Raw genomic sequence first — 26,910 nt, 5'->3', positions numbered from 1 at the left:
TTTCCTTCCTTTCCTTCCTTTCCTTCCTTTCTTTTCCTCCCTTCCTTTCCTTCTTTTTTTTTATCTATTTTCTCCTTGTCTATCAATCTCATCACCACAAACCACCCAAAGTTCAAATCTCCAGCCAACCCAAATAATCCTTTCACCTGTCAGGTTTATGAATGTTGTGCTATTTATTTTCTTTTTAGGGCTTCAGTATCTTGTTGACTTTTGGAGCAGGAATAAACCTCTGAGGGCTCTGATTGTGTTGGTTCAAGTGGTATTTGCCTGTTTTTTGGACCTGAGATGGGACTGCTGCAGGGATCTTGTGCTGTAGAGGTTGTGACTATGCCACAGAACCCTCTGGGTCCAAGAACTGCTCTGTGATCATCTGTGCTATTAATTTAATAACCTCTGTTGGTTCCCTGTGAAGTCAGAGCAAAGCCACCCTCATCGAGGACGTGGTTCATGGCACCTAAAATTAATATCCTAAAATATAATATCCTAAAATAAAATATCCCGAAATAAAATATCCCCTAAAGGTGCCAGATTGTCTCTCTTTTTATTAAAGGTGGACCTTCTAAAAATTGGCCTTTGGATGGGAATTACACTGATCCTGGTGCCAGACTCAGTGCTGGGAAGTGGGGGAGAGCAGCCCTATTTATCCCAGTGCCTCGATTTTCCCTGCCAGTCCAACTGCTAGGGAAAGGCGTAGCTGCCAGCCCAGATTCCCACTTGGCAGAGTGGGTAGGACCTCAGACCTCAGACAGGGAATTCCCCTTCCCTCACTGCAGAGAGAGCCTTGCCAAGGCTGGCAGATGGCATCCATGGCATCCTGAACGGGCAGCAGGGAATACCCTTTCAAAGCAGTGTTTGAACCCCTTTCAAGTAACCAGTTGCATGGCAGAGCTTTTGGGCACAGGGAATAATTGGAAGGGCACAATGGAGATAATTATGGGCCAGCCCCAGGATTTCGGTGCTGTTCCAACGTCGAGGAGGCAGCTCCTGTGCTGATTCCACCTGGCTCTGGACAAGGGTGATGGAGAAAGACACAGTGATCCCAACCCTGCTAGGGGCTGGTGAGGGCCAGCTGGGGTGCAAACATCATTCTGAGCCAGGATGGTTGGGATAGTTGCTTATCTCATGTTGGGGATCAGAAGCCTCCCACTCCACAAATAATCTGTCCATGCTCCCATTCCTGCCCTTCCAATGGCACCCTGAGGGAAAATATTCCCCCGAGGGAAGCTGGAGCTCTTTCAGAAATAGGTGTTGGCACAGTCTAATTGCTGTTGCTGTCTCAGTCCCCACTCACCCTCTCCACACCTAATCTGACACCCTGTTCCTGTTCTGTCTTGGCTGGTTTTACAGGTGGACGTTTTCAGTGGAGTTTGTGATGTATGACCTGTTCTCCAGAACACATCAAAAACTCCACGTGCTTTGGACTGGGAATTTAGGATTTAAAGTGACTGGCTGAAGTCACTTATGTCCTTTCCACGTCCTTTATCCCATTTCTTTCCACCATGCCCCTCTCCTGCCTTTCCATGGCTCATGTCTATAAAGTACAGAGCTCAGCTGCACCACCAGAAATCAATTCTCCTACCTAGAAAACATCTTCTGCTCATCTCTGGATGTTTTGCAAGTAGTTAAAAGGGAGGAAATGGGATGTGGAGCAGAATTTTGTATACTCTGAGGCTGGGGGATGTGGGATATATATTTGCAGGGGGTCTGGACTGAGTGAGGCATTCGGAGTAGGTTTGTTCCCTCAGTTGTGCAGTGTTTATGAGTGTCTCTAGTGGTCACAAAAAGACCTGATATTGGCTCTTCTTTCACCTGAGAGGATTCTGGGACCTGGGGGTTTTGATTGACAGGAAGCTGAAGAGGAGCCAGGTGTGCCCAGCTGGTCAAGAGGGCCAATGGCTGCTGGGCTGGCTGAGGAAGAGTGTGGCAGCAGGAGCAGGGCAGGGCTTGTGCCCCTGGGCTGGGCGCTGGGGAGGCCACCCCTGGAGTGCTGTGTCCAGCTCTGGGCCCTGAGCTCAGGAAGGCCCTGGAGGGGCTGGAGCAGGGGCAGAGAAGAGCAGCGAGGCTGGGGAAGGGACTGGAGCACAAGTCCTATGAGGAGAGGCTGAGGGAGCTGGGGGGGCTCAGCCTGGAGAGGAGGAGGCTCAGGGGAGACCTCCTCACTCTCTGCAACTCCCTGCCAGGAGAGAGCCAGGGGGGGTCAGGCTCTGCTTCAGGGAACCAGCAGTAGGACAAGAGGGCACAGCCTTGAGCTGTGCCAGGGGAGGTTTAGGTTGGCCACCAGTAAGAAATTCTTCACAAAGAGAGTGCTCAGCCATTGGAATGGGCTGCCCAGGGAGGGGTGGAGTCACTGTCCCTGGAGGTGTTTAAGGTGAGACTGGATGTGGCATCAGTGCCACGGGCTGGGTGACAGGGTGGTGTTGGGTCACAGGTTGGACTTGATGATCTCATTGGTCTTTGCTTCTGTGCTTCTGTGATTTACAGAAGTGGTTTGATTATTTTCCTTGTTCTTGGCTTGTTCACAGATCAACCCAGTGACAGGCCCTCGCGAGGGAGGGACCAAGGTGACGATCCGTGGGGAGAACCTGGGGCTGGAGTTCCGGGACATCGCGTCCCACGTCAAAGTGGCCGGCGTGGAGTGCAAACCTCTGGTGGAAGGGTACATCCCTGCAGAGCAGTAAGTGGGGTGTGTGGCAGACAGTGGGCCTCTGCACACCTAATGACAGTCATCCCTGTAGGACCTTCCAAGGAGTCCATTCCACTCAACTTGGGAGCTGAGGAGTGGAAGCTGCCGTTCCCCACATGCAGCTGAGGAGCTGATAATCCATTTATTACTGATTTGGATTGCATGTTTAGATGATTCTCATGACTTATGCCATGAAGTTACCCTCTGTTTTTCACAAAGCAGACACCACAGGGGTGTTTAGTTCCAGTTTGGGCCGCAGCAATCCTGAGATCACTCTGAGCAGGAGTGATCATTAACCTTACAGCTGCCTCCACCATGCACAGCTGGAGGACAGAGGGACTCACAGGGTCAAACCTCAGCCTAGAATTTCTCAGTATATTTGAGTGAAACTGTATAGATTTACACACCAAAGCGTGTGTCCCACCAAGTGCCAACAGCCAAAGCCCCCCACTTTCTAAAGCACAACCTAGTCCACAGTTTGGATTCTGGATTAGACAGGGTGGGTTAAGTCTACAGTCCATTCCCCAGCACTCTGGGCTCATTTTTTCCAATTCCATCTTACCCACACCATCAAACCACCCCTCGAACTTTGCTTCTGGTTTGTGTTTTCTCCACAGGATAGTGTGTGAGATGGGGGAGGCCAAGCCCAGCCAGCATGCTGGATTTGTGGAAATCTGTGTGGCTGAGTGCAAACCAGAGTTCATGGCCAGATCTTCACAGCTCTATTACTTCATGGTAAGTTCCTGCAAGAAGTTCTCCTTGGTCCTGAAGGTCCTCAGGCCTTGGTCCCCTTTGCTGCATCTACCCATTGTCCTTGATCATACTGAGCCTCTGAGCTCTTCACTGCAGTTCTGAGTGCACCAAACTGTTCATTCCATTTCCTTTCGACGTCTTGTTCTGAGCAAAAAATAGCTTGTCTAATTAAAGTTTTAACAATCTAATAATAGTCCAGATTATTAGTCCAGTTACAGTTCCATACGGCCACAGTCCAAATTAGTACAGAAAATTCTCATTAATAGTTAAAAATGCTGTACAGGAAAGAACAAAGGGGGAAAAAAAGAAGGAGGAAAAAAAGAAGAAAATGGAAAAAAACCAGTGTCCTCCAGAAGAAACTTGGGGGTTACCACTAGTCATTACTTCTGAGTCTTCAGCAGGAGTGTGATGTTCATGGTGGGGTTTCTTCCTCCTCACTCTTGGATTCCCCCAGGGGTTTCTTCATCCCATCCATCCCAGCAGCCCTGGGATCAGGACACGTCCAGATTAGGCTGCTGGGGAGCTGTAGGATGTGACTGGGGCTCAGTGCAAGTGTGCAACTGTTTCGGATGCTCCACGATGAAACGGTGGACACCTGCAAGCTCAGACTTCAGTTCAAGCACAAACACATGTTGTACACTTGACTTGTTTTTTTTTTTTTCTCCTTTCTGATGATGTTCCTTGTCCAAGAGACCTGATTATTCCTCTAAGGCCCCTTGCTGGGGACATGCAAGCGTTGCCTGGCCTTGATCTGTGCAGATCTGTGCGGGCTTGACATGAGAGGGTCTCTTTGTTCCCATCAAAAGCTCTTGACTCCTGCAAGGGAATGGGACTTTTCTGTAATTATTCACATGCCTGAGCATTTTTTTTTGATGGTAAAGGGACTTGTAATGAATGCAAATGTCTCAGGTTTCCCCCTCGAGCCACGGGCATTTCTCCATTCTCCGCGTTTTCCGATGTCACTCAGGTGTTACCGGGGTGGGGGCAGAGAAACACCACGGGACAAAGCCCCTGCCAGGCAGACAGAAGGGCTCTTTCCAGGACATTACACTTCAGCGTGTCACCTTTGCCACTCTTGGAATTACTGTCTGGTTTTGATCATCCGTGTCCATCTGTGACAGCTTTTCCACTGCCAGCATTCCCAGCCGTGCAGGAGCTCGGAGTCAGCAGGGCTTTCACTGCTCAACACCTCGGTAGCTTTGTGTCAGACCAAGAAAAATCCCCAAAAAACAGAGGGTCTCCAACCTGCCCATCATATTCCCTCTCCTGTGTCTGGTGTTTTCACATCAGGAGCTGTGTTTTTTGGCTTCCTTGGATGCTCCTGCCAGGAGGGCATCTCAACGTGCCTTGGCATCCTTGGCAGCTTGAAGGGAAGGAAGATGTTTGAAAAGCAAGGAAGGGAGATAAATGTGGCTTTCTGACTCACAGTAAATCCTCTGGAAAATTGCTTTTGAGGCAAAACTTGCCCAAATTTGGCCAATAAGCCTCCCCCTCTCCTGCAAGAATTGGAAGACATCGTGTTTTGAGCTCATCAGAGTATTTAATTTCAGTGTTTTAACAAAGAGGCACCTTCATTTAGTGGTGCCACAACAGTTCTTCTCCACATTTCTAATGAGAACGTTTAAATTCAAAAGGCTGTTGGTTTGTTTTAAATTTGTCTGTGATCGAAGACTGCACATTGCATTAGAGACTACAATAAGCCAAAAGGGAAACAAAGCTGAAATTAAATTTATGATGATCTAAATGAAATTTTTTTTTCAAAGTTATTCATTTTCCTGCTGTGATTATTGCCACAGTCTTTCCATAAAAAAAAAATAAATTATCTTCACTTTTCAATTCAGGTGCTGACGCAAATTTACCTTTATTCTGGGTTTAGATGAGAATATTGTGTCTCAGTGCAGGTGATGTGGGATACTCTGATTGCATTTCTTCTGCTCCTAAATCCTGGTCCTAGGAGAGCATCTCTTCCATCTTTCTCTTGCTGCTGTTGTTGAATCTATAAGAAGGAAACCCTTGTGTGAGTCACATCTTGCTCCACCCTTGTCCCCAGGAGGAATGAAGTGGGAATCAAGGTCTTGACATGCACCATGAGGTCATCAGACACAGCTCTGATGGTGGACAGCCTGTGTGGAGGAGATGCTGGAGGAAAGCATAAAGTTGGGGAGCTGAGGAAAGTTGGCAAAATCCTAGAAAGGTGCAGATTTCCTGTCCGATTTCCCTCATTGTCACTGTCCACTTCAGCCTTTAGAGAGCCAAAGCTTGCATTCTTCATCACCTTTCACCAGCAAGGAAATGGTGAATAGTCTGGAGGCTGAGCTGTACTGTGAACACGCTTTGCAATATTTATGAAGGCCACTGTGAATAATTAATGGTTTATCAAAACTTTGAAAGCTCAGCCACAAACCCATTTGTAAGCTTGGCCCGCGACACAGCAACGCTTTGCCAAGGAGTGTTGCTGGTGAGGATCCTCAAAAGGGCTTGGCTGGTTTATCCACCTCTGAGGAGAGGGCAGGAAACCCTTCCAGGGACAGGACAAGGATTTTGGGTCTTTAACTTAAATGTTCCTCTGTGGTTTGTGAATCATATACTATTGCAGTGCTCTTGTGTGGGTTTTGGGCACCAAGTTGGCCATTCCCAGCCTGTCGTTCCAGATGAGATTTAAGCTGGATATTAGGGAAAGTTTCTTCATGGAAAGGGGTGTCAAGGCCGCCCAGGGAAGTGGTGGAGCCATTGTCCATGGAAGCATTAAAGAAACACGTGGATGTGGTGCCTAGAGGTGTGGTTTAGTGGTGGGCAGTTGGCAGTGCTGGCTTGACATTTGGACTCGATGATCTTTGGGGTCATTTTTACCCTTAATAATTCTGTGATTCTAAGTATAAAAACAGCTTCTAAACCCTCGAGTTTAAACAGGAGAAGCGCCCAGCTCTGACAACAGATCCTTCTACAGAGCTGTGTGTCTGGTTTTCATGTTCTGCCCTTCCTCCAAGAGCTGCATTTCGAACAGAAGCAAAATGGAAATCTGGCCGCTGTTTTTCAAAATGATTAACCAGGGGGGGACGGGAACAGAGAAGGCTCTCTGTGTGTGAAAGTGGGAGCTCTGGTGTGTGTCAGGTGGTTTTATAAACATGGATTAATGGTCTCCAAAGCTCAATAAGGTGGCTGCGTGATGTACCTGCTCGTTCAGAGGAGCTGAGAGCTTCAAGCACTTGTGTCATCATTCTTAAAGAGAGGGGGAAAGAAATAATCTTCATTTAAATGCATATAGTAGCTTTTCACTTGGGACTGAATGGAAAGTTTTTCTATTAAAATGCAAATGAAAGAATAAACTGTAACTCCAAATTTTTCCCTGAAAATTGATGTCTCCTCTCTGCATTGTGGTAACAGGGTGATCTGTGCCTTCAGAGTGCAAGTATTTTATCTTGATTCTTGGAAGAAGGGAGGGCAGGATGGTGAGAAAAAGAGGTTTGAGATTTGGGGCCTCTAAAGGAATTGTGGCCCTTTTTGATATATTAACACAGCACTGTGTTATGCCTGGAAAAGAAGCTCTGAAAGGCAGCAGAGAAAAGGGTGTTCATGTGGGCAGTGCTGGTTTTTGTGGCTGTGGCATTTCAGGGGACACTCAACCTGAGCAAGGCCATGCTGTGCCAGTGCACAACACTCCTGCAGGACTGGGCTGTCTCAGCATCCAAATCTGAGAAGAAGAAAAGAAAGATCAGGGGTCATGTGTGGGTATGTGGGAGAAGCAAGAAACAAGCTCAGATTCTCTGCTGAAGCACAGCTCTCCTTCCTCCCAGGGAAAAATCCTGTGAGTGCAGGGGGAGGTTACAGACATCTGTGGAACCCTACAGCAGGTTCTGTTCTCTCCTTGGGGGTGTTCACCTGGAGAAGAGAAGGCTCTGGGGAGACCTTAGAGCCCCTTCCAGTACCTAAAGGGGCTCCACGAGAGCTGGAGAGGGACTTTGGACAAGGGCCTGGAGTGATAGAACAAGGGGGAATGGCTTTAAAGTGAAGGAGGGCAGGGTTAGATGGGATATTGGGAAAGAATTCTTGGCTGTGAGGGTGATGAGGCCCTGGCACGGATTGCCCAGAGAAGCTGTGGCTGCCCCTGGATCCCTGGAAGTGTTCAAGACCAGGTTGGACGGGGCTTGGAGCAACCTGGGATAGTGGGAGTTGTCCTTGCCCATGGCAGGGGGTAGAACTGGATGGTCTTTAAAGTCTCTTCCAACCCAACCCAAACCACTCTGTGATTCTGTGATTCTCAGATCAATAGGGTTGAGTGATCTTTTCAAACCAAATCATTTTTCCCCCTTGTGAGCTCCAAATTTTGGAAGTGGAGATTTTCCATTAAGATCCAAACAAGCAGTTCAAGTTATCTCGCAGAGCTGGTGGTTGCATGATGGCAAAAAGACACCCAAGCTGTGTCAAACAAGCAGTGGAGAAGGGAGATCGAGGCTCCAGCTGCTCCAGGCATGGAATTACCTTTGGAAGCAGAGTATTTCTGAGTGGGTACAAGGGCAGGTCTGATTTTGCAGAGGTGAGGAGAACAGACTGGGGTAAGGTGTGAACTCATCCCACCCCACCTGGCATTCAAACAGGATGTCTGTGATAGGACTGGTGTCCTCTATTGGCCAGAAGGCATGGTCATCTTCTGAAATCATGTACCACATGATTAACTGAAACAAGAGAGGCCAGGTACCTCTGCTCCTCTGCTGTCTTTTCAACACCACCCCTTGCCTTCACAGACTCTGACTCTCTCTGACCTCAAGCCCAAGCGGGGACCAGTGTCGGGTGGCACCCAGGTGACAATCACAGGCAACAACCTCAACGCTGGCAGCAATGTCATGGTGACCTTTGGGAGACAGCCCTGCCTCTTCTACAGGTACAGATGAGTCCTTGCTCCCGTTCCTGCCTGGGTGTGAAAGATGTGAGCAATTACAGCCAAGAGGCTTCTGCAACCTGTCCCTCAAGTGCCTCCTTTGCCTGTGGCCGTGTCTGTGCAGCAATGGGACTTGTGCATTCTGCACCACGCACAGCCTTACTGAGCATGCTTTGGGGAGAGAGAATAGGATTTATTTCATTGTTTTGATTGGTATTTGATGTGCTTTTTCCCGTGGCCTCTTGTCAAATCTCACTACAATTCTCCACGGTCCCGCGCTTTGCTACTTGCGCCGGGAGTACGTCGTTTAAAAGATTCATTTTCGTGTCCCTGCTTTAGGAGAGGTGACAAAGAAAATCTGACAACATCAGTTCTGAGCGTTAAACCACCTCCCTTTTATCCCAGAATAGTCCTGTAGTGCTAAGAAATGGATGATTTGCAATGTTTTAGTTCTGGGTTGGCTCCTGTTCAACTGCAGTTCAGAGAAGCTTAATGTCAGTGTTACCTGCTGAATGTTCCCTGATCCCTGTGAGAATGAGTCTGAATCCCATTCCCAGGGGCTCCTGCAGCTCAAAACTACCCAGTGCCACACATTTTGCTGCCAGTGTTGGTGGAGGCTGAAGATGAAGTTGGCACATTTCTCCCAACATGTCCTTGGCAGAGCAAGGGCTCATTCACAGGAGACCTGGGAGCGCTACCCTGGGGCAATGCTCTTCCCTCTCCTGGCTGTGGGGATCCTCTTTAGCTGCCTGTCATGACTCTGGTGTGATTCAGCATCTATAATTCGGGAGGCTGAAGTCACAGCTTGTGATTTAAAATGCCAAGTGGGAACCACAGCTGCTCAGAGATGCCTATTGAAGAGACTGGAGAATTTTAGGAAGGACTGAACATTGTCTTTCAGGGGAATTTGGGGAGCACACGGAGGTCCAGCCACTGAAGGTGACTTGTACCCCCTTTCTAGGAGTGGAAGATGAGGCTGCATCACAAATCACAGGACTGGGGAGACTGAGGGTGTTTGGAGCCTGGATTTTTGGCTCACTGTGTAAGGAAAGGGCTCCTGCAAAATTCAGACCTGGAGCTGGTTTTGAGCCCAGCCCAAAAGGAAAAGTTTATGCAGAATCCTCTTTGAGTATAATCATAAAATGCTCCCCACTGTATTAGCACTTTCCAAATGTCCCAGGCATGCTACAAAGTGCACTTAAACAAGGCTTACAGTCCTAATGCAAGGTAAACTTTATGATCCCAGGCTGGAAGGCTGAGGTGCAAACACCCCTTTTATGAGCTGCTGCTGCATCTGTCTACAGGCAGGAAGGAAACACCCATCAAATATTTAATCACAGAGAAATACTTCTGTAGACAGGCCTGGCTTGGACTTCCCTTGGGGTTCAGTTTTCACTCTGAGCCCTGAGAAATGATGGCTCTTGTGGTTTTACTTAAACTAGTGAAAAGGCAACACAATGTCACTTCCTCAGATAAACGGTTCACACCATATTCCTGGAGCAGTGACTTTCACCACTTCACAGTGCACAGCTTTAGGTCACAGGACACAAGAATGAGTAGTTGGGCTCTTTTTGACACCATTTGTTTTGCTGTTGGTTTATATTTACTTGCTTCTTCTCCCAGGAGATCCACCAAGCACATTGTCTGTAACACCACTGCCTCCTATGAGGGCTTTGAGAAGGTGAAGGTGTCTGTGAGAGTGGACAAGGCCAAGATACATCAGGAGCTGCACTATGAATATGTGGAGGATCCAACCATCCTGAGGATCGAGCCTGAGTGGAGCATCTTCAGGTGAGCATCCCATGGGAACCCCCTGCCACCCCCCATGGTTTCCAGTGCAGCACTGCCGTGATAATACTGGTCCTTGGTGCAGAAAACTGCTTTCCAAGAGTTCTGTTCACTAAGAATTTGTGTAGAGCTGCTTCCCAGAGCCCAAACAATGAGGGCTGGTGACTTTGCCTCCTGAGAAGACAAGAAGTCCAACAGTGCATCGTGTGTGGTAGTAACACCTTGGTTGCTCAGTGGGTACCCTGGGGCAAAATTTCCACAGGTCCCAGTGAGGGATTCGCAGGATAAGGGTCTTTTGTCAAAACAAACTCTGCATAGTCCAAACTAAATGATCCTCCACCCTGCCTTCACTATCAGAACAAAACCTCCTGGTTTAATGCAGCAAAATCCAGCTGCTAATGCTCAGCAGAATCCTTGGAGACTCCATGCTTTAACATGGGTGTAGCAGGTCTCCAACTTAGAGCTGAAGCCTTCTCCCTCTTTTCTGCAGCTCAGGGTCTATCTCCAGCACCAGGATGTTCCCTGAGTGAAGTTTACAGGCCACTGGGGCTGGTTAAACTACACAGTTGTACCCCTAAAAGCTGCAATTCCTGGTGCTTGTGGTAATGTCTGTGTTTCAGGCCCCATTGGGATGAACCCACAGCTTTTCATGGCAGCAGGAGCAGTCATTGATCCCTTAAACCCAGGCTTAAATGTCATAACTGGGCTTAGAGAAGTGAATCTCCCTTGGGTTTGAAAGCAAGAATTCCTACTTTTCCCACAGCATCCATGGACTTGCAATTCCTACATTTCCCTCAGCCTCCATGGGTTTGCAATTCCTACATTTCCCTCAGCCTTCATGGATTTGATGCCTTAGGACTAAGCACTGCTGGTGTGGCCATCACACCTGAAAGCCCCAGGGCTCTGTCCTGAGATGAAACACAAAAGGAATCCTGTTCCCTGCCCTCTCCAACAGCTTCCTCCTCGTTAGGGATCCCTTTTTCTCCTCACCCCACTGATGCTGCTTTGGTGAATTCAGAGGGTTCACACAAATGTGTCTGAGAGCAGCACTTGCCCTGGGTGTGGAAGGCATCAAAGTGATACACAAACACTCTCAGAAGCCTGCAGGAATGGTCTCAGGAAAGGAGAAATTGGTCACTAAATGCACTGATATTGCCTTGAAAAGATACAAAATAAGGAATCTCAGTCTTCCCTCATTCACCCACAGCTCTCTGCTCCCCTGTCAAACTGGACTGATTGGAGTATCTGGGGATTAGGAGAAGGGCTTGTAAATCCCCCCCAGTTCAGCTCCCATCCCAAAGATGTTTTCACAAATCAATTAGTGCCTTTAATTACCGTGAGGGAATTCACTGATTTAGCCAGATTGAGTCTTTACACTTTGGGCTTGAAGGTTTAGTGTTGGGATTTTCCTTTTGGGGTTTTTATTTTCAGGCAGAGTCCAGGTTATCAGTGAAACGGGAAATCACTTTACTCCTTTCCTTATTAAAGTGAGTTCAGTGCTGCTTAAAAGGTGTAAGATTGACGATTGACACTTAGGAGAGTGAATTCCCTAATATCCCCAGGAAAGCTTCAGCATGGGGACCTTCCTCAGTCTGGCCTCAGGCCTGGGAGGTGAGAGGTTCAGAAGCTTTTTGATCCTTGTTTTCTCTGCTGAAAATTCCAGTAAGACATGAAGAAGCAGCCAAGAAGGTGTTTCAGGTGCTCTGGCAAAGCTTTGCCCAGACTGGAGGGACTCTGTGTCCTGATGAACTGGATCTCCCATCCCAACACCCAGGATAAAGGAAATTAAGATGAGTTGCTTGTTTAGGAGCTATTTGGGGGTGTGTAGCTTCCAGGATGGATGACTGGGATTCCACTTGTCTCTTCATTCATGAATCTTTTCCATTAATATTGGAAAAGATTTCTAAGATCTTTGAGTCCAATCATTAACATTTAGTGTTCACCACTAAACTGTGTTCCCAAATGACACACCCACACAGCTTTCAAACACTTCCAGGGATGATTTGAACACTTCCAGGGAGGAAACACCTTCAGGCACAACCTCTACCCTTTGCTTTCTTCAGTGCCTGAAATCAGAAAGGATCTATTGAGCAATGACAGGAGCCTGATTTTATCCAGACCTACCCAATCTCATCCTCTTTCTTGTGCACTTTTGAGTCATTCCAAAGGTGCATAACCTTGGAGGAGGGTGCAGAGGGAGCAGGTGGAATATCCAGGATGTTCAGGGTGTCAGGGGCAGTTCTAAGCCCTGTAACTGTGGAGCTCCATCCAGCAGGTCGTGATGGGGACGAGCATTAGTGTGAGCACAGCACACAGAGCTGGATGAAAGCACAGCCAACTCCAGCCCCGAGACTGAAGCAAGAACTAAGTTAGGCAAGACATTTGGATGTGGAGACTGTTGCTCAGTGTATTTGTTATGTGGGATGATTTATTACAGCAAATCCACTGTGCTCCTCTGATCCATCACTCCTGGCTTTGGGGCTGAGCTGTTCTGAGGGACAGATGATTGCTACTAAACCAGCTTTGCAAAATCAGTGATTGCTTGTACCAAGCCTGACTTAAAACCTTTTCAAGAGACATTTTCCAAGATGATAAAGAAAAGATTACTGCTGATTTACTCCTATAGCCAAAAAAACAAGGAGTCACACCGGGCTGGCAGGTAAATAGAATTTTATGAGGCTCCATTAATACTTTTGATCTGGGTTTCATTTGAGTTACGTCCAGCAATTACCTAAGTCTGCAGACAGAAAATTACACCCAGGACTTTGGGGGCAATAAAGAGTTAAACTCAAAAAGCTTTTGGCACCTCTGTCATTTTGCTGGGCAGCACCAGGTCTCCAGGCTCTGATCTGACCTGGTCAAGAGTTGGCTTTGACTGGACATTCAGCTGCAGGCACAAAAGTGTCTGGTGGTTTTCAGGGCAAGGAACAGTTTTATTTACTTCATTTTCAGGCCAGAGTGGGTTTGGAGGTGATTTTGTGTCTTCATCACCTCTTCTTTTTTCTCTCTCTCTGGTCCTGTGCTGTGGCTGTGTTTAATACCTGTGGTCTGAGCCTGCAAGCTCAGTTTCCAAACCAAACAGAGAATTTTTAACACATGGGTTTAAAACTGTGTGCACAGACTTGGTTGATTAAATAAAGGGATTTTATTTATCACGTGTCTCTGTGTATGTGCACACATTGGGTAGGTCTGGAACGTGTAAAACTTTTGGCTGAGTAAAGATTCAAAATCCCTTCTAGTTTGAATCAGCAAGGGTTAATAATGGCGATGATAATAATATAATAATAATAATAATTATTGTTGTAAAGGCTCACAGCCAAAAATCCAGAAGAACCAGGACAGTGGAGAAAGAACAAAGTAATCAATAAACTTTGTTTATGGTTTTAGGTGGGCAAGTTCTCCCTGATATTTCTCTGGGGGTTATCAGGAATATTTACTGTGAATTTGGGGGAGAGGGTATTTCTTCTGTAAGGCAGAATGGGGAAAGTCTCTTGTAAGTAGCTGTATGACTTCAGAAAAGATTTCAAGAAAGCTCAACCATCCAAACAGATCTCACGGAAATGGTAAAACGTGGGTTTGCTCCATAAAATTTCCCATTAGGAATTTCCCATCAGAGCTGACATTTTCAGAGAGCAAGAATTTGAGATAGTCTGTAAAAACTCAAATGTTGTCCTAAACATGGGCCAGTTCAGACATTACTTGAATGAAAGAGCATGGAGAACCTTTCAGAGAAGGGCCACAGGAGCAGCTGCTGAAGGATATGATTGTGCCAGTTCTCTTGGGATAAACCAAAACTCTTTGGTTTATCCATATGGGTGCAGCTGGAGGGGCTGAAGCTCAGTCCCAACTATCTGTGCCCAGCTCACCAAAACCTGAGAGCTCTTCTGTGAGCAGAGAGGTCTGTTTGCATTCATTCCTGCCTCCCCATCTGATTATTAATGGAAGATAAATGAGGAAAATGGAAAACAAAGGTCAGGAATGGGGGAGATCTGTTGGCTCCTTCCTCACAGCGTGTTTATTCTCTGGTGTTCCCTCATTCATAATGCAGGTGTTCCACCTTTCCTGTATGTGTAGGTTTACCTGGAGGCAGGAAAGGGATTCTGAGCTTTCTTTTCACAATCCCCTCGATTTCTTCCATTCTCAGAAGGAAATAAATTGCATCCTGGACAGTTTCCAAGGGGAGTTATAGAGGCAGGTGCTGAATCTGATGAGAGCACTCCTCACCCTGGGAAGCCCTCAGAGATGGGCCTGTCTGCTGAGGACATTTCCTCATCCTGTCCTGGCTGTGGGAGCTCTGACAGCTGCAGCTTTTGCTTTCTTGGATAACTCTTCCCCTTCCAGGCCTTGCATCATGTTGCCCCCACCACATGGAGCAAAGGGAGAGCTCACCCTTGTAGAGCAAGGCTGCTCCAATTTGGGATGGCCAAAGCTGCCTGTGGTGAACTCTTCCCCTTAACATGGGGTTCAAAGCCAACCCTACTGAAGCCTGGGAATGGTCCTTTGCAGTTTCCTTCCTCCCTCTCCCCTGCTCCCTGAAGTCCCACAATCAGCAGCAGCACTGGCTGCAGCTGGAATAGGCAGGGAAAGGAGAGAAGGGTGTTTCTGAAAGCTCTTTCCTTCTGGTGACAGTGATTGCAGGGAATGAACTCCATTTGCATCTCCCCATCTCATCTGGGCTGAGGGAGCTGTTAGAAAATGGAGAAAATCTCCCAGAGACTTGTAGGTTGTGATTTGGACGGATTGGCTTTCTCGGGAAACTGGTCTTTGAGCAAAGGGATGCAGCAACAGGAAATCTCTGTGTCATATGTTGGATCCAACACACGTGGCAGAGCTGATCTGCCTGGGTCACCAAGGCAAAGCCTTCTGCACACCAAGGCTGAAGACTTTGGCGTGGTTTTTTGTAGATGCTGCAGGACTGGGCTCCTCAGCAGCACCAGAAATTGTTCAGTGAGGTGGCATTTTCTTGTTCAGGGTGAAGTTTTATGGCAGGTTTAATATGCAAGATGGGTCTACAGACCTCAACCAGGTAGCATTGAATCCTCAAGAGCTGCTTGCATGGGACAGTATCTATAAGGGCTTTTTGGGTTGGGCACTAAACAGGCTCCCCAGGGAAATGGTCATGGTCTTAAGGCTGCCAGAGCTCAAGGAGCATTGGACAATGCTCTCAGACACGTGGTGGGATTGTTGGGGTGTCCTGGGCAGGGCCAGGAACTGGACTTTGATGATCCTTGTGGCTCATTTCCAACTCAGGGTATTCTGGGACTGACTGAAGTGATACAGGAGATACAGCCCATGGACCCTTCTGAGGAGACCCTGTTAAATCTCCACCTTTCCTCCCATTATCAACTCTTGTGATTGCTGAGTCCTCGCAATGAAAAACATCCAGATTCTGCCTGATGTGACAGCTTTAGCAAACTTGTGTTTTTAGTTATTTCTCTCCTTATGAATGAATGAAAAATCATTTGTTTGTTTTGTTCTTCCTTCCCTCCCCGTGGCACTGCGAGATGTGGTCACATACTCTGCAACCAGCATTTACAAACACAGATCACACATTTTCGGTGTGATCAGTCCTGATATCTACTGGCTGGGTTCTTTATTTTCTTCCCTTCCTTCTCTAGTGGCAACACACCCATTGCAGTGTGGGGAACTCACCTGGATCTCATCCAGAACCCTCAGATCCGGGCGAAGCACGGTGGGAAGGAGCACGTCAACGTGAGTGTGGCTGCTGGGCTGGGGAGGGGACATGGCCATGGTGGTGTTAGGGGCTGGCTAACAGCTCTGCAGCTTGGAATTGCATCCCAAAAAGAGGGCATGACTTGCTTCCAGAACATTACCTCGTCCCTGAAGGAGTATAGGACCAAAGAGGGGAATGAGAGGGGTGTAAAGGACAACTGGGCATCTAATTCTTAGGCCTTTAGTCAGGGTAAAACACCTGTCACAATCTGTTGCTCATTTCTCAAACACACACAAAAAAAGGAAGTTTTTGGCAGGGCTGGAACCAAACTTCAGGGTCTCCTACCCTTATCTCTTCCCCTCTCCAGCTTTCTGGGATTCATTTCAGGTAATCTGATGTTCAAACTGGAATCTTGAGCACAACAGGCACTTTTGGAGTGATGCCCAGAGATCTAATTGTGGTGACACAGAGAGACTGACTAGTCCATGCGGAAAAAAAAAAAAAAAAGAAGAAATTCATATTTCCAGAAGGAAATGAAGTTAGGGAAAGATGCTGACACTGGCAACCCCAGAGGCCGAGCTCCATCAAGAGGCACAGGATGCCCAATTGAAGGGCAAACTGCTCCACACACCTGCCCCAGCAGAGTGTTCCTAATCCCTTCCCAGCCTTGATTTCGTGATGGGGAATGTTTTGAAGCAGAGGAGCACCATAATAACCAAAATCGGTCCTCACAATAACCAAAAAGTTCTGCTCCTCCCTGTCCCCCAGCAGTGGGTAGGGTAGCATCTGGGTGGCATCTGCCCACCAGGAGGGACGTTTTCCACAAACACTGCTCGTGTTGGGTTTCTTTCCCCAGAACTGTGAGGTGCAGAACAGCACAGAGATGACCTGCCAGGCCCCAGCCCTGGCTGTGGACCCCAATCACCAGTCGGAGCTCGCCGAGCGCCCGGAGGAGTTTGGCTTCATCCTTGACAACGTGCAGTCCCTGCTGATCCTCAACAAAACCAACTTCACCTACTACCCCAACCCCATCTTCGAGGTTTTCAACCCCTCGGGGATCCTGGAGCTGAAGCCAGGAAGTCCCATCATCCTGAAGGTGAGATGGGGACCAAGGCCTGGATGGGGAAGGACAAACACACGTTGCCTGTTGCCTCTCTGTGCCTGCCAGCACCCCACAAACCATGGTGGCATCCCAAAAACTTCCTCCATTCCTTGCCCCTACCACACTGCATCATATCAGCCACAATCTGCAAACACCAACCACTGCCAATACCCATAACCAAGAAATATTAACTCCTGCTGGAACTATCCATGTGCAGCCCAAATTGGTACCAACTGCTGCTCACCAGAGAGCAGTTTCTATGATTGCAACAGGGCTGACAATTAAATACCCAACTCTATTTCTTTTTTGGGATTGCAAGACCTTCCTCTCACCCCTGTTTAAACCCAAACCAGCCCTCTGTCATTTCTATAATCTGCACAGCAATACAGAGGAGGGATTTTACGATGGAACATTTCTGTATCAGCTCTTTTACGTGGTGCATATGCAAAGAAATGATTGTGCTTCTTACATGTTTGGAGGGGGGTCTGTCTTCCTTGCCTGACTATGTTTAGTGAGCACTTGATCGTGCAAGACTTAGATGCAACATTTCTAATTCAGTTCCAGAGAGAAGGGAGCAGGACAGGCTGTTGTGCCTGATTTGAGTCTTTAGCCATTCATGTTGACTTCCTAATTTGGCTTTTCCTCTCTGTGTCAGCAAATGGTGAACTACAAATGTCATAACAACCACAGAATGGTTTGGGTTGGAAGGGACCTTAAAGATCATCTTGTTCCACCCCCTGCCATGGGCAGTGACACCTTCCACTATCCCAGGTTGCTCCAAGCCCTGTCCAACCTGGCCTTGGACACTTCCAGGGATGGGGCAGCCACAGCTATGAAGTGCAATGTCAAAACTTGTGTCCTAGGAATGAACTACAGGGGGAAAGAAAACTTTTTGCTGGTGTTTATTTGATTTTGTGGGGTGATATTCCTCTCTGTCCAGGGCAAAAACCTGATCCCACCAGTGGCAGGAGGGAATGCCAAGCTGAACTACACCGTTCTGGTTGGGGAGAAACCCTGTGCAGTGACTGTGTCAGATGTGCAGCTGCTCTGTGAGTCCCCAAACCTCATTGGAAGGCACAAGGTGATGGTAAGTGGTGCTTGAGCCTCAGTCTCTACTCTCTGGGTGGCTTGGGAGGGCACAGCAATGCTGAAGAGCTGGGAGGGATCTCTGAGGGGTTGCATCACCATTTGCCTTCCCAGAAACATCAAGGTCCTTTTTTGATATAATATCCCCTTCAAGGGTAACTCGGAGAAGTAGAAGAGTAGAAGAGTGACCCAGGGATCTTTGTGGACAGTGAGGAACCTTTCATAAACAAAAACCTTTAGGAAAGTTTGCCCCTCTTCTGTTTCCTCATGAACTATGATGCTCATCTGAGATCATACATGTAACATGTTCCTGCATGACATACTTTGTTAAATTCAGCACATTCCCCACCAATTACTGACATGCTGGTGGCTAAAATTTGCCTTAATGTAGGAAAGAAAAAAAATGCAGGATATGGATGACAGTGTGACTGGACTTTGAAGTTTTGACATCTATAAAACTTAGTTTACTCCTGCACATCCTTCCTGGAACCTGTGAAGAATGGACCTAGTGATTACATCAGATGGAGCTCCTCCTCCTCTCACAACTGGTTTATTTACTCCTTCTTTACTTTCCTCTCAGTGATTTGCATTCCTTGATGCTGTTGCTTGATAAACAGCACATCAGCAAACTCGCTGGAGCTGGACCAGGCTGTGGGTAGAAACAACAAAAGCTGACAAGTGACATCAGTGTTACTTATCCCTCATGAATGACTTTTTTTCCACCTCTCTGTTGCCCTCCCAAAGCTGCACCTGTGACATATTTATTTATTTCAGTGCAGTGAGACCCATAGATGATGGAGACACGCTGTATGGCTCTTTAGAAAGAGAGTTTTCTGGGAACTTTTAGTTTATGATGATTATTTTGGGTCTTGTGCTGCTGGGAGACCTCACACTGGCTACTTCACTTCTCTGTGCCAAAGTTTGTCATCTGGAAAATAGAGGGAATAATCCTTTCCAGCCATGCAAATATCCCATGACTCTGGTTTCATTGCAAAGCACATCAAGGCGCTCCAAGAAGAGCAATAATGAAGTGAGAGATTTTCTCTGTGTGAACACCAAAGCTTTGGAACGTGGCAAAGGATGTCCCCTGTCGTTTTCATAGATATAATTAAACATATGGTCAATCAGAGGTGGGCAAAGCTAAGCCTAGAGAGAGAGAACTCCAAGTCAGGTGAGCAATAAATAAATCCCTGGGGATCAGGGAGGATGAACATCTGGTCAGGCTGTACCAGTTGGGAAGACTCCCCTGATCCTGCAGCTTGGGACAGTTTAAGTGAAGCAAAAGATTAAAAAATAACCCCTTTTTGAGGATGCTGGAAACATGGGAAGGTGGTGGCATTGAAGCCTGTTAATGAGCATCAATTTTAGGGCAAGTTACAGATTTTATTCAACTGCCAACAGAGAAGCAACACTTTGACAGCATCTGGGCTGGGAACAAAAGGCAGAAGGTCACCTGTGATGGAGGCCATTGCTCAAGGATGGACTTTGCATCTGGAGCTTAACAGGGGGCAGCTGGGCTGGGAAATGCCCCCTCCAGCACGGCACAGCATCTCTTGTTGTTGGGGCTGGTACAAAATGTATCGCTGTGTTTCATTTGAACATCTTTTGATGGTCAGGATAATGGACAGGCAGCTCTCCCAGGTCCTCCTCCTGTTTCTGCCAATGATTTGCTGGGTGACCTTGAGGAGATCGTTGAACAAACCCCTCCTTGCAAAGTGAGATGGCCAAGATCTGAGAGGGGGCCATGGGAGTGAATCAACCACGACAACACAGAGATGATTACTAAGGGAAGGAGCAGTGACAATGACACACATTGATGTCAACACGCTTTTGATCTGGTTCAGCTGTCTTTTGTACAATGACAGAGTTAAGTATTTGAAAAAAAAAATAGGAAAGGAATAAAAAGCCTTGAGCAATGGTTAAAAAAAAAAAAAAAGGGACTAAAACTCAGAGGCAAGTTTTTTCCAAGGAAAAGAAAGAAACATGAGGAAGACCCATCACAGAATCACAGAATATGCCCAGTTGGAAGGGACCCACAAGGATCATTGAGTCCAGCTCTAACCCCTGCACAGGACCATCCTCAAGAGTCTCACCATGTCCCTGCTCCCCTGCTCAAACTATGCTGGAGAAGGTCTGCAGTGAAGCTGTGGGATACATCTAAAGGATTCCTGGTATCTAATTCAGGTGCTTATATCCAGAAATTCACACTGGACTCCTTCTGTAGTGGATGGAGAGATGGTCAAATGCAGCAACTGAAGTTCAGGGCACATTTCCTCTTATCTTAAATTACTCACTTCCACTGGGCCAGGACAAACGTGCACCAGGAAAGACACCACCACAGGCAAGTTTTGCACAAGAGGAGCTCCTGAACTGCTACAGGTGATCCCTAAGACTTTGTTGGAGAAAACTGATGTTTGCCATAGTGCCCTTTAGAATAAATTCATGATTAATAGGCTTAACAGGTGGCCAAATTGGTGCTTGGTAACATGAAGGGTTCATGTTCAGTCTTCTGGAAGGCATAAACAGCTTCCTCTAGAACCACTTGGTGGCCCAAGAAATAAAGTAGGGCTATATCTATATATTTGCCTCTTTTTCTTTTAAATTCTCAAAATAATATTGCAGCTTCTTAGGCTTTCTCCTTCAAGACTCAGTTTCTCTCACATCAAGGCAGTTTTACTTGTGGACTGTGAGACCTTCACAGTGTTGAAATCACCTTTGGAGAGGAACACACTTTGTTAGACACCTGCCTTTAGGAGTCTAAATCCTCTCCTAGTTAATGGAGAGAAATGGGAACTTCCACTGAATCAAACATCTCATCCTGATGTCAAAGGAGGTGTCAAAAGCAGCTCACATAAATCACATCCTAAAAGTGCTTTTTCTCTTTATTGACTCTGAAATCGTGCTGGAATGTCTAACTCAGATGTGCATGTGGAATATTTGGAGAGAGAAATCCCACCCATGGAGATGGGCTGTTCTCTGAGCTTTGAGGACAGACCTGCACTGGGGTTTGGGACGGGCCTGTTTGATTTTAGTCTGATACTCCTTGAATAGACTCGTCTAACTGCAGGGCTTGGAGGAAAAGGGCCACTGTTGGAAAGAGAAAATGAAATGGAATAAATCCATTTACTGATCCACTGTGACAGGAAGGAAACTGTGCAAGCTTTAGGAGGGAGGATTTGGAACAGTGGTCTACAGTAAAAGGGAAGAGCTTTCAGTGCATGGATCAGGATGTGAGTTGGGTAGTGTGTCACATACCAATCCCAAACCTCTGCCTTGTGCAGGTTTTATAAGTGAGTTGGGCCTTGGATCTTGAAATAAATGGGAAAACTGGCCACTGCTGCCTCCTCAACCAACATGGGTTGTTCTTTGGCCTCTGAAGATGCTCTACAAGTCATCAGTGTCATACTGCAGGAATGGCCAACTTTATTACCTGGGCAGATAAATTTGGGGTTGGTTTCATTTCTCACTGTGGACATTGTTATCCTTCTAAAGCCCGTCCAAAAAAGGGTATGAGAGGACCTTGTGGATGGAAATTAGGTATTTTCAGACATTCACTTTTGTCCTGTCCATGACATAAGGGTTGTTGCTGTGTGTCTTTGGCCAGGACCCAGTAAGGAGCAGCCTACACCTGGTGGTAGAGCAAAACCAGTATCTTCTCTGAGGTTGCATCTGGGACTGGAATAATTTCTAGGAGATGGTGGGGTCGCAGAGATTCATGTCCCCAGAAAGGACTGTGGTGGTGAACAGCTGGAAAACTCTTTATTAATTCATGACTCTGCTCCATAGTCTCTTCTGGCTCCAACCCTTCATCCTTGGACCAGATCCTTCCTCCTGCAACCCAGAGGGGAAACCTGAGCAGGTGCCTGAGCTGAGCCATGGGAGGCCTGGGATCAATGTGTGCACAGGCAGACTGGAGACAGACTAATGAGCTGAGAGCCAGGGGGATGAAGGACAAGGCTGGACACCAGGCTGGGATGTGGGAGGTGTTTTCTCCAGCTGCTGTGGGAGCTGGAAACGTGAGGGATCCTCCTCATAAAAGAGGAAGAAAATAGTTTAAGTGTGTGCTACAATGGTCCCAGTTGCAATGGGAGTGGGAAACACTCAGCCTTGGGGTCTTGACTGCATTTCTACCTGGCAGCAAGATTTTGCACTTTGTGCAGGTCCAACTGTGTCTCTCAGTGACAAAGCTCCTCTGGGGTGAGTGATGGGGCTCATCACCACATCACAATCCTTCAAGCCCACGACAGCAGGGCACCTCCCATCTTTCTGCTGATCTATAACCAGCGTTCCCCAGCCACAGCACAGCCCTACAAGCCTTCTTTTATATTTCAGGCTGCTCAGCAGAGCTTTTCCCCCGTCACTCAAAGTTAGTCTACTCTACAAATAGCTTTGAACAACCTTGTAGTAGCCCTGAGCAAGCAGGATCCTGTGGGATTACTGCTGGGAGTGGTGTTCCTGTTGTAAAAATGGACTCCTAACAGACCTGCTCCAGCAGAACATTTTGTTGGCCTTGCAGCAGGAATGCTTGCAGGGTTTCTTGCTGGTTGTTAAAAGAAAGGTCCTCACACAGCAGCTCCTTCCAGAGGCTGGCAGAAGCTCTGGGAATCCCTGGAAGTGCATGGAGAACAAAAAGCTGTGCTCAACTTCCTGTCCCACTGGTGAGCATCTGTACCATGCCAATGTGTGGCTGAGAAAGGGGCATGGGCCAGGCTTTGTGGTCTTTGTAGGCTTCTTCTTACTGTCTCAGAGGCTTCCTGATACACCTTTATCTGATGGAAGAGTGGTGGTCTGAAAAATAAAAGCCAGATACGATTCCAGTATGGGGGAACTGGAATACTTTATTGAACACGAGAACACTATTTTAAAGGTATCTGGGGCTGGACATGTTAATGAAGGGGACAACCTATGTTAACTGGGGAGTTACACAAGTTTTTACTGCGATTTCCAAATAGTTAATTTTTCTTCAAGTAGGATTACATGGGGGATAGAGGGATTACAGGGGTTTAGACATGGTTTTAACAATCATCTCAAAAAGTCCTTTCTTAATTCTTCTTGGAGCCAGGTTTATATCTCCGGGTTACACATTAACAGGTCTCTGGACAAGGGTCCAAACTTCTTGAATCACGAGATGTTTGTCAGCCTTGTTTTCCAAGGTTTGTGATTCAGATTTACTGAGCTTCCTTTTGCTGAAAGGTGGGTTTGGGCTCCCACATGGAAGAGTCAAAAGAAAACAGTGACTGATTTCTGCAGTCCCACTGTACTGACTGGGTCAGGTGTCCCCCATCCCATTGTGGGGTGCGATGCCCCAAACCATAACCACGAGTGTGTATTTTGGGACTAAGTGACATCAGTGCCCAGCAAAACACAGTGTTCAGGACAAGGAATGGAAAGCACAGAATGAAGTCTGAACTGATACCGAGGCAGGAAATTGAGACTGCTGACTTGTCCCACCACAAGTCATTTGTTGGTTGGGTTCATGGTCACTCTGTCAACAGAAGTGATTCTATGTGGCATTTCAGGTGTTTTTAAGCTGTTCTCTATCCAAACACTTCCCTTTTTGGCTTGGGAGACTAGAGCTCATCCTTTGGCCTAAGCCAAGGAGGTGATGGAGTTCCTCCATGTCCCTGCTCCCCTGACAGTTTCAACGCAACCCTTTCCTGCTTTCCCTCTAGGCTCGTGTAGGAGGGATGGAGTTCTCCCCAGGGATGGTCTACATCTCTCCAGACAGCCCTCTGAGCCTGCCAGCCATTGTCAGCATTGCCGTGGCTGGTGGGCTGCTCATCATCTTCATCGTGGCCGTGCTCATCGCCTACAAGCGCAAATCCCGGGAGAGCGACCTCACCCTCAAGCGCCTGCAGATGCAGATGGACAACCTGGAGTCCAGGGTGGCTCTGGAGTGCAAAGAAGGTAGGATGAGGAGGGCAGCTGGCACAGTGTCAGTGTTGGTAGAAGAGAGACATCCAGCCACAAAGATTTGAGCCAAAACAGCACAAGCAAAAAGAGCGTTGAGCCTTCAAGCCTGGGTCTAATCTGACTTTGCATGTTTTCCCTGAGCTCAGCCTTCCTCCAGCCTGTCCTAACTGCATTTGCTAACTCACAGTCCAGAGAAATCCCTGGCACATGTCTCTGGGGAAAGGCTGTGGTGTAGGAAAGGTGCCACTGCTCTTGTCCACCTTCTTTTTCCTCTCCACATGTTGCTTCTCCACTTGTACCTTAGTCTCATGCATGTGAGTGTGAGAGCCTTTCCCATCATGGGGAGGGGGGTCTGGGTTGTCACTGCTACCTGAGTTGTTCCTTTTTTTCTGCCAGCCTTTGCAGAGCTGCAGACAGATATCCACGAGCTGACCAGTGACCTGGATGGAGCTGGGATCCCTTTCCTGGATTACAGAACCTACACCATGAGGGTGCTTTTCCCTGGCATTGAAGATCACCCAGTTCTGAGGGATCTGGAGGTAAGAAACCAACACCTGCTGCTTCTGAATCCTCTCATTCCTCCCTGTTTGGTCCTCAGTGACAGGGGTGTGGTGGGGTGTGGTGGGGACATTGTGGCTTCCAATGTTGTGTGCTACCAGGGACAAAACTGCACCTCATTAAAAATCCATATGGAAAGGGGGAGATGGTGGCTGCTGACTCAGATCATAGAATTGTTAAGGTTGGAAAAGCCCTCTAAGATCATTGAGTCCCACCATTAATCCAGCACTGCCAGTTCCACCCTAACTCATGTCCCAAAGTGCCACATCTACATCTTTTAAATTCCTCCAGGGATAGTCACTCCACCACTTCCACGGGCAGCTTGTTCCAATACTTGACGAGCCTTATAGTGAAGAAATTTTTCCAATATCCAATCTAAACATTCCCTGGCCCAACCTGAGGCCATTTCCTCTCATCCTGTCACTTGTTACCTGTTAAATTCTCTTTGATCCCTCACTTATCTGAAAGACTCTCACAAATCTGTGTGCATTAGGCCTACTCTATTAAGCTTCTCCTTGGTTTTCACCCTGCTGTGGCTTGATTTTTAGACTGGATTAATTAGTTACTGCTGTGTAGGGGCAAGGAAAAGAAGTTGTGTGACAGAGCAGGGCACTTCCCAGTGTCACTCCAGCTTTGTATGACCCTCACACTACCAAGAGGCCAGTATTTTTGTGGCAACCCCTATAAAAATAACCTCCTGCCACTGAAGGAGGTTCACCTTTGCTGCACTCTGTGGTTTGCAGCATCTCTCTGTCAATGCTTTGCCCACACCTTCCTCCTCCACCCCGACTCTCTGAACAATTAAGGTGGGAGTTCAGTGAGACAGTGCCCACCACTGTTGGGGTCTCCACACAGCCTGTGTGACCTCAGTGGTGACAGAGAGCTTGATGGGAGCCCAGGTGAGTTCTGCCAGCCTAAAATCTCTGCATCAGGCTCTGGCAGATGGACAGGCTCTTCTCTGGGAATACCTGGGCCAGAGAATCAGGAGCTACACCATGGCCAAGGCCAGGGAGGTTGTTGGCTCAGCTCTCTGCAAAGTCTTTGGCAGGTTCTGATCTTCAGAGGGGCTGGTGAGATTGCTGGAGGCCAAGACTGGGGTTAGTTGGCAGGAAGGAGAGGCAGGAGCTGGCACAGGCAGTCCTGTGCTTGGCTGGCTGTGTAATCAGAGGTCCCTGCTCGTCTTTGCTCCTTCCACTCGGAAGAGCCAAAATTCATTGAACTGTGTGGAGAGAACCATTAGAAAACCTGATCTGTCAGCAAGGAGGACTTGTGGGACTGGGTGGGAGGCTGAGTTACACATTCACTACAGCACACATTTAATTGTGGGGTGCAGGTAAGTGGTCTCAAGCTGCTTTCCCTCAGGACAAGTAACTCAGCAGCTTCAATAAATGGGCAGGAGAAACAAGGGGTGCTGAATCTCCCTCTCACATGTGTGTCCACACACACAAATACTTTCATTATCCCCACAGCCAATTTCAATCCCTACATTCATTAACCCCAGACAGCTGATCACAGAATAGCATCTGACCCCTACAGAGGTCTTAGCATGGATGCTCCCCTCTGTACATACACACAGAGCTAATGTTTCAATTCACCACCTTTGATCTCTCCTTCCTTTCATTCCATTCATTATTTTTTTTCCTTAATCCTCTGTAAAGCTTCAGCAGCTCTTTCAGAGTCAACATCTTTGGTACCAACACGAAGGCAGCTCCCATTCTGCTCCCTTCTCTGGAGCACCAAGGAGTTGCTATTTATTGCAAAAGATCCTGCAGTGAGAAGGTCTCACTTATTTCCAGTTCATTTGCTAATTAACTGCTTCCAGATGCAGCACAAAATACTTTTCTTGTTATTTTTTATTTAATTCTCCATAATAACCCGAGGATAGACAATATTAAATGTTCAAGCAAGTGAGTTAGAAATAATTATTGGCAGGATGGGTGGTAGTGGTTTGTTGGTTGGTTGGTTGGTTGTCTCAAGCTATTTAGGAAGTAATTTATTTGCTGTATGCAAAAAGAGTTAAGAACTCTAATTTCCTGAATTAAAATAATGACTCTATAAGGGGCCTGCATTAGTTGGTTGTTTAAACATGCCAACTTATTCTGTATTAAAGTGCCAAATTTGGTTGGTTATTAATACATCCATGTCTCAGCGACATGTGTTGCTCTTTGGTGAAACCATCCAGCTTCCAGGGAAGGTTTTTCTTCAAGAACTGGAACAGCTTCAGCAACATGGAGGAATGAGTTTGGGGTTCCCTATTTAGGCTCCATTTTTTTCTAGAGTCAGAAGGACCAGGAAGGGTGAAGCCCACCACGGACCACCATGCTGAGGTTCCCCAAGGCCAAGGGCCGGGTCCTGCCCTTTGGCCACCAGAAGCCCCTGCAGCTGCAGGCTGGGCCAGAGGGGCTGGAGAGCAGCCAGGCAGGAAGGGAGCTGGGAGTTGGGCTGGGCAGGGAGCTGAAGAGGAGCCCGAGTGTGGC

General features: G+C 47.4%; 1 protein-coding gene across 5 annotated transcripts in view; it reads left to right on the top strand.

Annotated features, from left to right (window-relative positions):
- Positions 1 to 26,910, top strand: part of PLXNA4 (plexin A4) — a 449,429-nt gene that overhangs the window by 378,562 nt on the left and 43,957 nt on the right. For 4 of the 5 annotated variants that reach the window (XM_017807798.1, XM_017807799.1, XM_017807801.1 and 1 more), the window contains 9 exons: positions 2,523 to 2,674; positions 3,301 to 3,418; positions 8,179 to 8,315; positions 9,936 to 10,103; positions 15,719 to 15,812; positions 16,631 to 16,870; positions 17,817 to 17,963; positions 23,635 to 23,869; positions 24,272 to 24,414. In XM_017807798.1, coding sequence (XP_017663287.1) covers positions 2,523 to 2,674; positions 3,301 to 3,418; positions 8,179 to 8,315; positions 9,936 to 10,103; positions 15,719 to 15,812; positions 16,631 to 16,870; positions 17,817 to 17,963; positions 23,635 to 23,869; positions 24,272 to 24,414 — 1,434 coding nt within the window. Of the gene's footprint in view, positions 1 to 188; positions 479 to 2,522; positions 2,675 to 3,300; positions 3,419 to 8,178; positions 8,316 to 9,935; positions 10,104 to 15,718; positions 15,813 to 16,630; positions 16,871 to 17,816; positions 17,964 to 23,634; positions 23,870 to 24,271; positions 24,415 to 26,910 lie in introns of those variants that run through there. The other variant, XM_017807802.1, reaches the window with a different exon arrangement.

The sequence above is a fragment of the Lepidothrix coronata genome, unplaced genomic scaffold, assembly GCF_001604755.1.
Source record: "Lepidothrix coronata isolate B3197 unplaced genomic scaffold, Lepidothrix_coronata-1.0 Scaffold20, whole genome shotgun sequence".
NCBI lineage: Eukaryota > Metazoa > Chordata > Aves > Passeriformes > Pipridae > Lepidothrix > Lepidothrix coronata.
Note: the sequence above shows the minus strand (reverse complement) of the source record. Positions and strands in the feature narration are given on the sequence as shown.